The 13,319-nt window shown below is 41.7% G+C and overlaps 1 protein-coding gene across 3 annotated transcripts in view; it reads right to left on the minus strand.

Annotated features, from left to right (window-relative positions):
* Positions 1-13,319, minus strand: part of CFAP58 (cilia and flagella associated protein 58) — a 122,469-nt gene that overhangs the window by 94,945 nt on the left and 14,205 nt on the right. The window contains exon 1 of one of the 3 annotated variants that reach the window (XM_059173262.1): positions 10,877-11,060. The exons of the other annotated variants lie outside the window; for them this stretch is intronic. Within the exon in view, the coding sequence (XP_059029245.1) occupies positions 10,877-10,885 (9 nt within the window). The 5' untranslated portion in view covers positions 10,886-11,060. Of the gene's footprint in view, positions 1-10,876; positions 11,061-13,319 lie in introns of those variants that run through there. 3 annotated transcript variants of the gene reach the window in all.

Below are 13,319 nucleotides of genomic sequence, written 5' to 3' on the forward strand. Positions count from 1 at the left end.
CAAGTGCTCAGGGCCCAGCAAATATCCAGGATTTGAGACTGGTTAAGAAGCTCAAGTTGGCTAACGTGTAAGCACTATGACAAGGAGACAGAACGAGAAGACTAGACCGGGAGTTAAGGACCGACTGGAGTCCTTGAGTGGAATTCTAAAGGCAGTGGAGTAGATTAATCTGTAGACCACGCAGACCCACTCAAGACTTTGGAACTGATAAAGTTTGAAAGGACTTATTTATGTATGCAACATTATGCTTTGGTATTCTACCCTAAAAAGAGCTTCAACATCAACACTCTATTGCTAATCAAAGAAATCAACTGAGATGATTTCTCTAATCCCCAAAATAAAGTAAAATTTAAATTCATCCTGCAGATTTAGGGTAAGCAATCTTGTTTACGTTCTGCCTTGACAAGCCTATATTGCCCAATATAGAGAAAGCCTACACTGCTTTCCAATAGCACCCAGGAGAAGAATGAGGTACAAACAATTCAGCTTCAAGAGAACGGGAGCAGGGGTCGGCAGTTGAGGAAACTGCCACCCAGAACAACTCCTCAGTCCTGTATTTATTAGATACAAGATAATAATCAACAAATGAGTCGAAGGAGATTATAGATAAACAAGATATGCCTGATCAAGCAGTATAGGATTGGTAAATGCATTTTAAGGAATCATCTAATTAACTACAGGTGATCTCTGGAGAAGGGGAGATAACAGAAAAAAGAAGCAGGCTGCCTCCAATTGAGGGGGCCGGGCATTCCCAGATGCTCGGCTGCAAGGACTGTGTATATCATCCTCTCCCCCAGACGCCTGTTGTTGGTACGTGTTCAAGCATGTTTGGTCAATACATTGTTCTGACGGACAGTTACAAGTCTACATATTATTGGTTTTCTTTTTTTTTTTTTTTTTAAGATTTTATTTACTTATTTGATGGAGAAAGATTACAAGTAGGCAGAGAGGCAGGCACAGAGAGAAGAGGAAGCAGGCTCCCTGCTGAGCAGAGAGCCTGATGTGGGGCTGGATCCCAGGACCCTGGGATCATGACCTGAGCCGAAAGCAGAGGCCTTAACCCACTGAACCGCCCAGGCGCCCCATATTTTTGGTTTTCAAAAACACTTGTACTGTTGATTTCCAAAGATGACACCCAAGCAAAAGAATCCACATCTTAAAATAGATATGGAGTAACAAGCAAACCTATTACAATTTGTATAGTAACATTAGTACTAATGTTAAACTCAACAGTGGCTTTCTTCCTAACTAAAAACAGCTATTGCCAATATCACAATATAGCAATTCCACAAAGAAGAGAAAAATTGTATTAAGAAAATGTGGTGCTGCTGCTGCCCTGTGTTTTCCCCTTGTTGATGCTAAACATGAGCACACACCAAAATGTATCACGGCCATGTTCTCAACTCCATCCCTGTAAATGGTATTAATGTCAACACTTGATCGCTAGCTAATGATTTGTTTTCAGACTAGGTTTTCCCTGTACACCTGGCACTTAGCACAGGAATGAAAAAATATCAAAGAAAGTAAAGTTTTTAAAAAGTATTTTTATGAGATTTGTTCATATTGTCATTTCAAAAATATACCATTACCAAAAGCACAGTAAAAATAGTCTCTGAGCTGTGACCAATAACCAGGTGGTGTCTGACTGTCAGAGAATTTAATGGTATCTATTTTGGAAGCACATTTTAACACGAATCAGTCAGAAATGAACTATGGTGTTCCTTCAAGTTGGCTAACATGTAGGAACCATGACAGGGAGATGGAAAGAGAAGACTAGACATGGAATTAAGGATGGACTGGAGTCCTTGACTGGAATTCTAAAGGCAATGGAGTGGATTAATCTGTAGACCACACAGACCCACTCAAGACTTTGGAACTGATAAAGTTTGAAAGGCCTTATTTATGTATGCAACATTATGCTTTGGTATTCTACCTTAAAAAGAGCTTCAACATCAACACTTTACCGCTAATCAAAGAAATTTGCTTTCCTCCTTAAGGAAATTTGCTTTCTTTCTGGCTGCTGGGAGTAATTCCATCTTCTTATAGGTCCCTTGTAGAATTTTGAACCCATTTTATGGCAGGTATCAAACTCCTTACTTGCATTATCTGAAAACATAACCCATCAACTATTAATGCTACAATTCCCTGTGGGAGGGAAGTTCATTCCTTACGTTGCTGCCTCCTACAGGCTTTACCTATCTTGTGAGCATTTACTATCTACCAGGCACTGTTTTAGGCACCGGGAATACCAATCAGTGGGACAACAACAAGGTAAAAAGACAGGAGGAGCACCTGGTTGGCTCAGTGGGTTAAAGCCTGTCATGATCTGCCTTCGGCTCAGGTCATGATCTCGGGGTCCTGGGATCGAGCCCCACATTGGGCTCTCTGCTCAGCAGGGAGCCTGCTTCCCTTCCTTTCTCTCTGACTGCTTCTCTGCCTACTTGTGATCTGTCTGTCAAATAAATAAATAAAATCTTTAAAAAAAAAAAAAAAAAGGAAAAAAGAGAGGAGAGCTACAGTGATAAATGAGGCCAGAGTGTTAATAGAGGCTTGTGGAAGCAGAAATGAGGAAAACCTAACTGACATTAAGTGAGAAGAAAAATAGAAGAAGAGAAGAAATGAGAGATCATGAAGGGGAAGGGAGACCGGGAAATAATTTCTGCATGATGTTGTTATCTACGGCTTAGGTGTGGAGAATGAAAAAGAATGAAATAAACCAAGATAATTGGCAAGGGAGAAAAGGAGGGAATGCTCAAAAGCAAATAAAGAGAAAATACTAGAAGAGTCAAGATGGCAGACGAGTAGCAGACTGAGATGACAGCAGGAGTTCAGCTAGATAGTTATCAAACCATTCCAAACACCTACAAACCCAACAGGAAATTGAAGAGAAGAAGAGCAGCAATTCTAGAAACAGAAAATCGACCACTTTCTGAAAGGCAGAACATGTGAAGAAGTGAATTCAAAACAATGGGAAGATAGACTGCGGAGGAAGGGGCCGGCTCCCAGCAAGCGGCGGAGCAACGAAGCACAAAATCCAGACTTTTAGAAGTCTGCTCCACTGAGGGACATCACTCCAGAGGCTCAGCAGGGGTGGAGCCCTCCCAGGAACACTGTGGTCTCAGTTCCTGTGGGGTAACAGAAGGATAGGGGATGTCTGAGTGTAGCAGAGCTCCCAGGTATCAGAGTGGAGAAGCCAAATACAGAGACAGAACCGAGGAGTGAGCTCTCAGCTTGGGGTCACCTTAAACCATGATCCACGGCACAGTCAGACCACTGCTCTTTGACCCCACAAGTGGCAGATCTGGGGAGACCCACCTTCCTCCACCAGAATAGCAGAGCAGCAGGAATCTGCTGTGTTTGGAGACTATAAACAGGGCCATGTGCCAGAGACAGAAATGCTCAGTCACAGGCCAGGTGAGCTTGTAGTGCAGCTGGAGACCAGGGAGACAGGAGTGATTGAGCACTTTTCTCCGAGGTTGCACTGAGGAGTGGGGCCCTGAGCTCCCCCTCTGGGCCCCACTGGGCCAGAGACTGGAAGGCCACCATTTTCATTCCTGTCCTCCAGAGCTCTACAGAAAGCCCTCAGGGAACAAAAGTTCCTGAGAGGGAACCTGAGCAAATTACTTAGCCCAGCCCCTGGCCAGGACGGTGCAATTCCACCTCGGTCAAAGACGTTTGAGAATCACTGCAACAAGCTCCTCTCCCAGAAGATCAGCAAGAACATCCAGTCAAGACCAAGTTCACTGATCAAGGAGAACAGTGGAGTTCCAGAGGAGGGGAAAGCAAAGCATGGATCATGGCATTCATGGCTTTCTCCCCATGATTCTTTAGTCTTGCAAAGTTAATTAAACTTTTTGAATTTTATTTTTTTCTTATTCTATTTTTTTAACTTTTCCTCTTTCCTCTTTTAATGTTTTTAACTGTTTATCTTAACAATACCTTTCTTTAAAAAAAACTTTTTAAACCATCATTATTATAGTCATATTTTATCCTTCATTGTATCTAATTTTATTTTTTGAATACGTATAGGGTTTTTCTTCTAAAAAATTCTGGGATACAATTTCTTCTAATGGATCAAAATATACCCTATATCTAGCACAGGGCTTTGTTCTAGTCTCCAGCCTCAGCAAATTCTCTCCACTTTCTTTTTCTTTCTTTTTCCAACCAACTTATCTTACCAATTCCTTTTTTATAATTTTTTTAAAATTTTCATCTTTACAGTCATATTCCATCCCTTCATTGTGTTTACCCTTATTTTTATGTGTGTGTGTGTGTGTGTGTGTGTGTGTATTTCTTTAAAATTTTGGGAGGTAGTTTCTTCTAAGAGACCAAAATACATCCAAAATCAAGTGGGTGGCTCTGTTCTACTCACCAGTCTAATATATATATATATATTTTAACTTTTTTTAACTTCTTTTTACCCCTTTTCTTCTGCCCTTGATTTGGGGTCTCTTCTGATTTTGTTAGTGTACATGTTTCAGGGTCTTTGCCACCCTTTTGGTATTTTATTCCTTCATTCATATATTCTCATCTGGATAAAAGGACAAGGTGGAAAAATTCACCACCAAAAAAAGAACAAGAGGCAGTACTAAAGGCTAGGGACCTAATCAATACAGACACTGGTAATATGTCATATCTAGAGTTCAGAATGACAATTCTCAAGGTGCTAGCTGGGCTCAGAAAAGGTATGGAAGATATTAGAGAAACCCTCTCTGGAGAAATAAAAGCCCTTTCTGGAGTAATAAAAGAACTAAAATCTAACCAAGCTGAAATCAAAAAAGCTGTTAATGAGATGCAATCAATAATGGAGGCTCATACTGCTAGGTTAAATGAGGCAGAAGAGATAATTAGTGATATAGAAGACCAAATGACGGAGAAGAAAGAAGCTGAGCAAAAGAGAGACAAACTACTACTGGACCACAAGGGGAGAATTCAAGAGATAAGTGATACGATAAAATGAAACAACATTAGAATAATTGGGATTCCAAAGAACAAGAAAGAGAGAGGGAGGCAGAAGGTATATTGGAGCAAATTATAGTATAGAATTTCCCTAACATGGCAAAGGGAACAAGCATCAAAATCCAGGAGGCACAGGGATCTCTCCTCAAAATGATAAAAATAGGCTCACACCCAGGCATATAACAGTAAAACTTACAACTTTTAGTGACAAAGAGAAAATCCTGAAAGCAGCTCGGGACAAGAAGTCTGTAACATACAAAGGTAGAAATATTAGATTGGCAGCAGCCTTATCCACAGAGACCTGGCAGACCAGAAAGAATTGGCATGTTATATTCAGAACACTAAATGAGAAAAACATGCAGCCAAGAATACTGTATCAGCTAGGCTATCACTGAAAATAGAAGGAGAGATAAAAAGCTTCCAAGACAAACAAAAACTAAAAGAATTTGTAAACACCAAACAAGCCCTGCAGGAAATATTGAAAGGGGTCCTCTAAGCAAAAAGAGAATGTAAAAGCAGTAGACCAGAAAAAAACAGAAACAATATACAGGAACAGTCACTTTACAGGCAATACAATGGCACTAAATTCATATCTTTCAATAGTTACCCTGAATGTAAATGGGCTAAATGCCCCAATCAAAAGACACAGGGTATCGGAATGGATTAAAAAAAATGAGACCCATCAATATGCTGCCTACAAGAAACTCATTTGAGACCCAAAGAAACCTCCAGATTTAAAGTGAGGGGCTGGAAAATAATTTACCATGCTAAAGGACATCAAAAGAAAGCTGGGGTGGCAATCTTTGTATCAGATACGTTAGATTTCAAGCCAAAGACTATAATAAGAGATGAGAAAGGGCATTATATATATGCAAAGGGTCTGCCCAACAAGAAGATCTAACAATTTTAAATATCTATGCCCCTAACATAGGAGCAGCCAACTATATAAACCAATTAATAACAAAATCAAAGAAACACATTGGCAATAATACAGTAATACTAGGGTGTTTTAACACCCTCCCACACTGATATGGACAGATCATCCAAGCAAAAGATCAACAAGGAAATAAAGGCCTTAAATGACACACTGAACCAGATGGACATCACAGATATATTCAGAACTTTCCATCCCAAAGCAACAGAAAACACATTCTTCTCTAGTGCACATGGAACATTGTCCAGAATAGATCACATTCTGGGTCACAAATCAGGTCTCAACCGGTACCAAAAGATTGGGATCATTGCCTGCATATTTTCAGACCACAATGCTCTGAAGCTAGAACTCAATCACAAGAGGAAAGTTGGAAAGAACCCAAATACATGGAGGCTAAAGAGCATCCTACTAAATGAATGGTATAACCAGGAAATTAAAGAAGAATTGAAAAAATTCATGGAAACAAATGATAATGAAAACATGACTGTTCAAAATCTGTGGGACTCAGCAAAGGCAGTCCTGAGAGGAGAGTTTGTAGTGATACAAGCCTTTCTCAAGAAACAAGAAAGGTCTCAAATACACAATCTAACCCTACACCTAAAGGAGTTGGAGGAAGAACAGCAAAGAAGGCCTAAATCCAGCAGTATAAGAGAAATAATAAAGATCAGAGCAGAAATCAATGAAATATAAACTGAAGAACAGGAGAACAAATCAATGATACTAAGAGCTGATTCTTTGAAAGAATTAGTAAGACTGATAAACCCCTGGCTAGACTTATCAAAAGGAAAAGAGAAAGGACCCAAATAATAAAATCATGAATGAAAGAGAAGAGATCACAACCAACACCAAAGAAATACAAACAATTATAAGAATATATTATGAGCAACTATATGCCAGCAAATTTGACCATCTGGAAGATATAGATATATTCCTAGAGACGTATAAACTACCAAAACTGAACCAGGAAGAAATAGAAAACCTGAACAGACCCATAACCAGTAAGGAGATTGGCCCAGGGCCAGAAGGCTTCCCAGGGGAATTCTACTAAACATTTAAAGAAGAATTAATACCTATTCTCCTGAAACTGTCCCAAAAAATAGAAATGGAAGGAAAACTTCCAAACTCATTTTATGAGGCCAGCATCACCTTGATCCCAAACCAGACAAAGACCCCATCAAAAAGGAGAATTAGAGACCAATATCCTTGTTGAACATAGATGCAAAAATTCTCACCAAAATACTAGCCAATAGGATCCAACAGTACATTAAATGGATTATTCACCACGACCCAGTGGGATTTATTCCTGGACTGCAAGGTTGATTCAACATCCGCAAATCAATCAATGTGATACAATAAATTAATAAAAGAAAGTACAAGAACCATATAATACTCTCAATAGATGCTGAAAAAGCATTTGACATAGTAGAGCAAGCTTTCTTGATCAAAACTCTTCAAAGTGTAGGCATAGAGGGTACACACCTCAATAACATCAAAGCCATCTATGAAAAACCCACAGAGAATATCATTCTCAATGGAGAAAAACTGAGAGCTTTTCCACTAAGGTCAGGAACACAACAGGGATGTCCCTTATCACCCACTGCTATTCAACATAGTACTAGAAGTCCTAGCCTCAGCAATCAGACAACAAAAAGAAATTAAAGGCATCCAAATCGGCAAATAAGTTAAACTTATGATATGATACTTTATGTGGAAAACCCAAAAGACCCGACTCCAAATCTTCTAGAACTTATACAGGAATTCAGTAAAGTGTCAGGATATAAAATCAATGCACAGAAATCAGTTGCATTTCTATACACCAACAAGAAGATAGAAGAAAAAGAAATTAAGGAGTCGATCCCATTTACAATTGCACCCAAAACCATAAGATACCTAGGAATAAACCTAGCCAAAGAGGCAAAGAATCTGTACTCAGAAAACTATAAAGTACTCATGAAAGAAACTGAGGAAGACACAAAGAAATGGAAAAGTGCTCCATGCTCATGGATTGGAAGAACAAATGTGAAAATGTCTATGCTACCTAAAGCAATCTACATGTTTAATGCAATTTCTATCAAAATACCACCAATCTTTTTCAAAGAAATGTAACAAATAATCCTAAAATTTATTTGGAACCAGAAAAGACTTCGAATAGCCAGAGGAATGTTGAAAAAGAAAGCCAAAGTTGGTGGCATCATAATTTTAGACTTCAAGCTCTATTACAAAGCTGTCATAATCAATACAGTATGGTCCTGGCACAAAAACAGACATAGAGATTAATGGAACAGAATAGAGAGCCCAAAAATAGACTCTCAACAATATGGTCAACTAATCTTTGACAAAGCAGTCAAGAATGTCCATTGGAAAAAAGACAGTCTCTTCAACAAATGGTGTTGAGAAAATTATATAGCCACATGCAGAAGAATGAAACGGGATCATTTCCTTACACCACACACAAAAATAGACTCCAAATGGATGAAAGACCTCAATGTGAGACAGGAATCCATCAAAATCCTTGAGGAGAACACAGGCAGCAACCTCTTTGACCTCAGCTGCAGCAATTTCTTCCTAGAAACATCGCCAAAGGCAAGGGGAGGAAGGGCAAAAATGAACTATTGGGATTTCTTCAAGATCAAAAGCTTTTGCACAGCAAAGGAAACAGTCAACAAAACCAAAAGACAACTGACAGAATGGGAGAAAATACTCACAAATGACATATCAGATAAAGGGTTAGTATCCAAAATCTATAAAGAACTTAACAAACTCAACACCCAAAGAACAACTAATCCAATCAAGAAATGGGCAGAGGACATGGACAGACATTTCTGCAAAGAAGACATCCAGATGGCCAACAGACACATGAAAAAGTGCTCCACATCACTCGGCATCAGGGAAATACAAATGAGATACCACCTCAGACCAGTCAGAATGGCTAAAATTAACAAGTCAGGCAATGACAGATGCCGGCGGGGACGTGGAGAAAGGTGAACCCTCCTACAGTGTTGTTGGGAATGCAAGCTGGTGCAGCCACTCTGGAAAACTGTATGGAGGTTCCTCAAAAAGTTGAAAATAGAGCTACCCTACGACCCAGCAATCGCACTATTGGGTATTTACCCTAAAGATACAAATGTAGTGATCAGAAGGGGCACATGCACCCAAATGTTTATAGCAGCAATGTCCACAATAGCCAAACTATGGAAACAACCTTGATGTCCATCCACAGATGAATGGATAAAGAAGATGTGGTATATATATATACATACACACACACACACACACACACACACACACACACACTCTGGAATACTATGCAGCCATCAAAAGAAATGAAATCTTGCCATTTGCAACGACATGGATGGTACTAAAGGGAATTATGCTGAGTGAAATTAAGTCAATCAGAGAAAGACAATTATCATATGAGCTCCCGGATACGAAGAATATGAGAGGCAAAGTGGGGGGTTTGGGAAGTAGGGGAGGAAAAAAATGAAACAAGATGGGATTGGGAGGGAGACAAAGCATAAGAGACTCTTAATCTCACAAAACAAACTGAGGGTTGCTGGGAGGAGGAGGGTATAAAGAGGGTGGTTGCATTATGGACACTGAGGAGGGTATGTGCTATGGTGAGTGCTGTAAAGTGTGTAAGCCTGACAATTCACAGACCTGTACTCCTGGGCAAACAAAACATTATATGTTAATTTTTTTAAAGGGACAAATAAAGGAGAGCTAGAAGGAACAGGAGGAGGAGATGAGGAGGAAAGGGACATGAATGAGTGAGGGTAACAGGGTGAGTGTGGTGGCCAGCACTGTGTGGAGGTGAGAGGGACAGGAGAGTGAGGAACCCAGGAGTGAAGAGGAGGAGGGTGGGAAGGGGATTGTGTATTAAGGGAAGGAGGGAGATTTGCCCAAAGGAAGATGGTGCTTATAAGGGGGAAACAGATGTGGGAGAGGAGATGGAATGATGAGGGACGTGAATGGTGTAGAAGAGATAGAAGGAAGTAGAATAGAATGGGGGCATAATGGCCATGAGAGAAGCGGGAACCAGGCTTTTGGTGGGTGCACAACCTGTGAGGGTGCACAGGGCCCCTCCCTCAATAAGCTCTACCCTTGGTTTAATACTCTGCTGTCTCATTTTGAAATTCTTAATAATTTGTTAACAAGGGGCTCTGTATTTTCATTTTTCATTGAGCCGCACCAATTATGTAGCTGATCCTGGTTGGGACTGACCCTGTGACAGGTGAGATGAGGGAGGACTCATCTATAACTATAACGGGGTGATGGAGGAATAGGGTGGGACCATGGTGAATGGGGACTGTGACCAGCATGTGGTGACAGGGACTGACGGTTGTCCAAATTGCAAATGAGGGTGTTAATGGACAAATAGTCAATAAAGGACTGCAGAAATGACCCCTCATCCATGAGGCTGAAGATGGGATGTACTACAAAGTGGGGGGATGTATGACACTACAAGATTTAACATAGTGGTCAATGACAGGGCATTGGCAATGAGTGAAGAGCTTAATGTGTCACAGCAGGTGATCAGATGATAAGGCATCATGGTGTGACAGGTGGACAAAGATCAGGGAATAAGGGTGACAGTGAGTATCTGTGAAGCCTTCCTCCAGGTGCCCCCAGTCAGTGCGTCTCTCTCCATTGTGTGGTGCCTGTCGCCTAATGGTTCAAAATCTAGGGGTGGGCGCCTGTCATGCGCGAGTCTGGGAACTCGTGAATTTCATACTATGTATGACACAGCGCCAATTTTAAGAGTGGGGGTGGGGTGTGCCTACCAGACCGAAGGAGAGACAGGAGGTAAAGGGGCCAGAACCATCCAGACAGAGGGGTGGGGTAAGGCTGCCGAAGGGGAATAGGATGTTGATGGCCGGGAATGCTGGGATCAGTGGATGTGACATGGGACAAGTGGATAGTAGGAAAGGACGATGGAGAGGAGTCGAGCGAGACACGACAGAGAGAGGGGCACTGACTCCTGACCTCGGCCATCCTGACGCTCTCTGGGGGTGGCCTCAGAGGCTGCTGTGGTAATCGCAGAAACTGGGCCCGAGTCTGAGGAAGGGGCTGTGCACTTCCCCCAGCGTCTAAAAGGGCCCGGCGTTATTTGTATCCAGTCCGGGAGGTGGGGCAGAAACCCGGCGCTCGGCGCGTCTTCCCGTCGCCTGGCAACCGCCACGCCCTCTAGGGAAACCTAGGACTGAAAGGGGCGGAGCCTGTGGGGCGGGCACCTGGGCTGGGTCTCTTAGAGGCATATGCAAATTATCCCGAATGGGGCGGAACCAAGGATGGGAAGGGGCGGGGCACCCGAGAGGCTTGGGGGAATCTCAAGGTCCGTTTATGAGGCGCTAGGTAGAGAGGGCAGTGGGGCAGATCCCCTGGGACGCTAGGGCCCACGTAGGACCAACGCTTAGATGGAAATGTGGATCAGAGGTTTCTGGAAGGACCGGCAGCCACTCTCTGCTCTCTGTGACAAAGATTCGGTCGCAGGAACAAGAAATAATCTCAGATTGAGTTTTAATTCAACTCTAATGAAGCAGCTTCTGTGTGCAACACACAGAGGGGAAAGTAAGGCAGAGAAGACACAGACTCTGCTTTCAAAGAGTTTAGTCACCAGTAGTGAGAAGAACAGGGTGCAGCCTCGTAGCACTCTAGGAAAACGGATGTGGAGCCACACCGTCACCGTGAAAAGCTACCTTTCATCTGGGGCTCTTTTCTCAAAACCAGATCTTCTCCCTCTCCGCCAAGTGGAGTAAACAGCTTTGCCTTGAAACGTGGAAGACCCCTCTCTAGTATTATCATTTCCCTTTATCCCCAGCCTTACTGCCACCTCTCCTCAGTCCCATAGCTATTCAGGCTACTATGCATGGATATGTATTTTTGAAAAGTGTATACACTTTTATTAGTTTATTTTTTAAATGTTTGACGATGATATTGGACTTACGGATCACCTTATTTTCTACTTTTTTTCACTCCATGTTCTTTTTTTTTTTTTTTTAAAGATTTTATTTATTTATTTGACAGAGAGATTACAAGTAGGCAGAGAGGCAGGCAGAGAGAGAGGAGGAAGCAGGCTTCCCGCTGAGCAGAGAGCCTGACGTGGGACTCGATCCCAGGACCCTGAGATCATGACCTGAGCCGAAAGCAGCGGCTTAACCCACTGAGCCACCCAGGCGCCCCTACTCCATGTTCTTTTTTCAGATCTGTCCTTTTGCTGTTATTATTGCAATCCTAGCTTATCACTTCTGATTGCTGCCTAGGATTCCATATTGGACATCCACACTGTGACTTCCATTCCCCAAATGGATACCAACGTCCCCTCCACCTCTCTGATACCACAAACAGAGGAACGATAATCATCCTTGTCCCTGATCTTTTATGGACCTACATGCAATTCCTAGGAAATATATGTCCAGGGATGAGACTGGTAAAGTTAAAGGGGATGCACAAGGCCACCGCGATGGGTTACGCAATCTGTCCCGTACAAAGACATCCAGCCAGGGGGCCTGTGGGGGCTGGAACACAGTTCCTATCTTTGCTATGTCATGTGCCCTGCTGAAGGAAGACATGCCGTTTTCTTCCCACAAAAGCTCTGTTCCCAGGCAAGTCATGAACCTAGAAGACTATAACCATGCAGTGGGTATGCCTTTTCAAAATTCATCTGCTTAGTGGTGGACACTATTTTCCAATGGAACAAATGGTGCCTTGTAGCCTGAAAGAAGTCCTGGGTACTTACCTTCACCAAATATTGCTGGATCACACCCCAGAATTACTGCCTTATACTATGCTCCACTGCATAGTGTAAGGGTTTCTGTCCCCCCACTCCCATCCTTGCCAGTGCTTGGTAGTTTATTCATAAACACTCACATGGTGTTTACTAAGTGCCAGATACTATTCTAAGTGCCTTACAAATCCTGATTCATCTAATTAGCCAATTTGATAAATTCTGTCAATTATCATGGAAGTAATGTCAACATATTTTTGTTTTACTTTGCATCTCTCTAACTACTAGTAAAATTGAACATTTCTTCACACATCCATAAGCTACATGCGGTCACCTTCTGTGAATTGTCTATTTATAGCCTTTGTCTATTTTTCAATTGCTCTTTTTCTTTTTGATTTGATTTGCAAGAGGACTTTGCAAAGTCTGGACATTAATCTACTTTCAAAGACTAGAAACTTGGCTGAAGATAATAATCCTTCATTTTGTAGCCCTTCATCTTTTTTTTTTTCCTCTTCATATGCCCTTTCAGATAATTTAACAAGTCCTTCTCAACAGCCCCAAGGCCATAAAAGTTTTCTCTATTGTTCTCTTCCATTAGTTTCATAGTTTTATTTTTTAGCATTTAGTTCTTTAGTCCATTTGGAGTTCACTTTTGCATATGGTGTGAGCTAAGGATCCAATTTTTTCCTCAATGGAGTGAGC

The sequence above is a fragment of the Mustela lutreola genome, chromosome 4 (genome assembly GCF_030435805.1).
Source record: "Mustela lutreola isolate mMusLut2 chromosome 4, mMusLut2.pri, whole genome shotgun sequence".
Taxonomy (NCBI): domain Eukaryota; kingdom Metazoa; phylum Chordata; class Mammalia; order Carnivora; family Mustelidae; genus Mustela; species Mustela lutreola.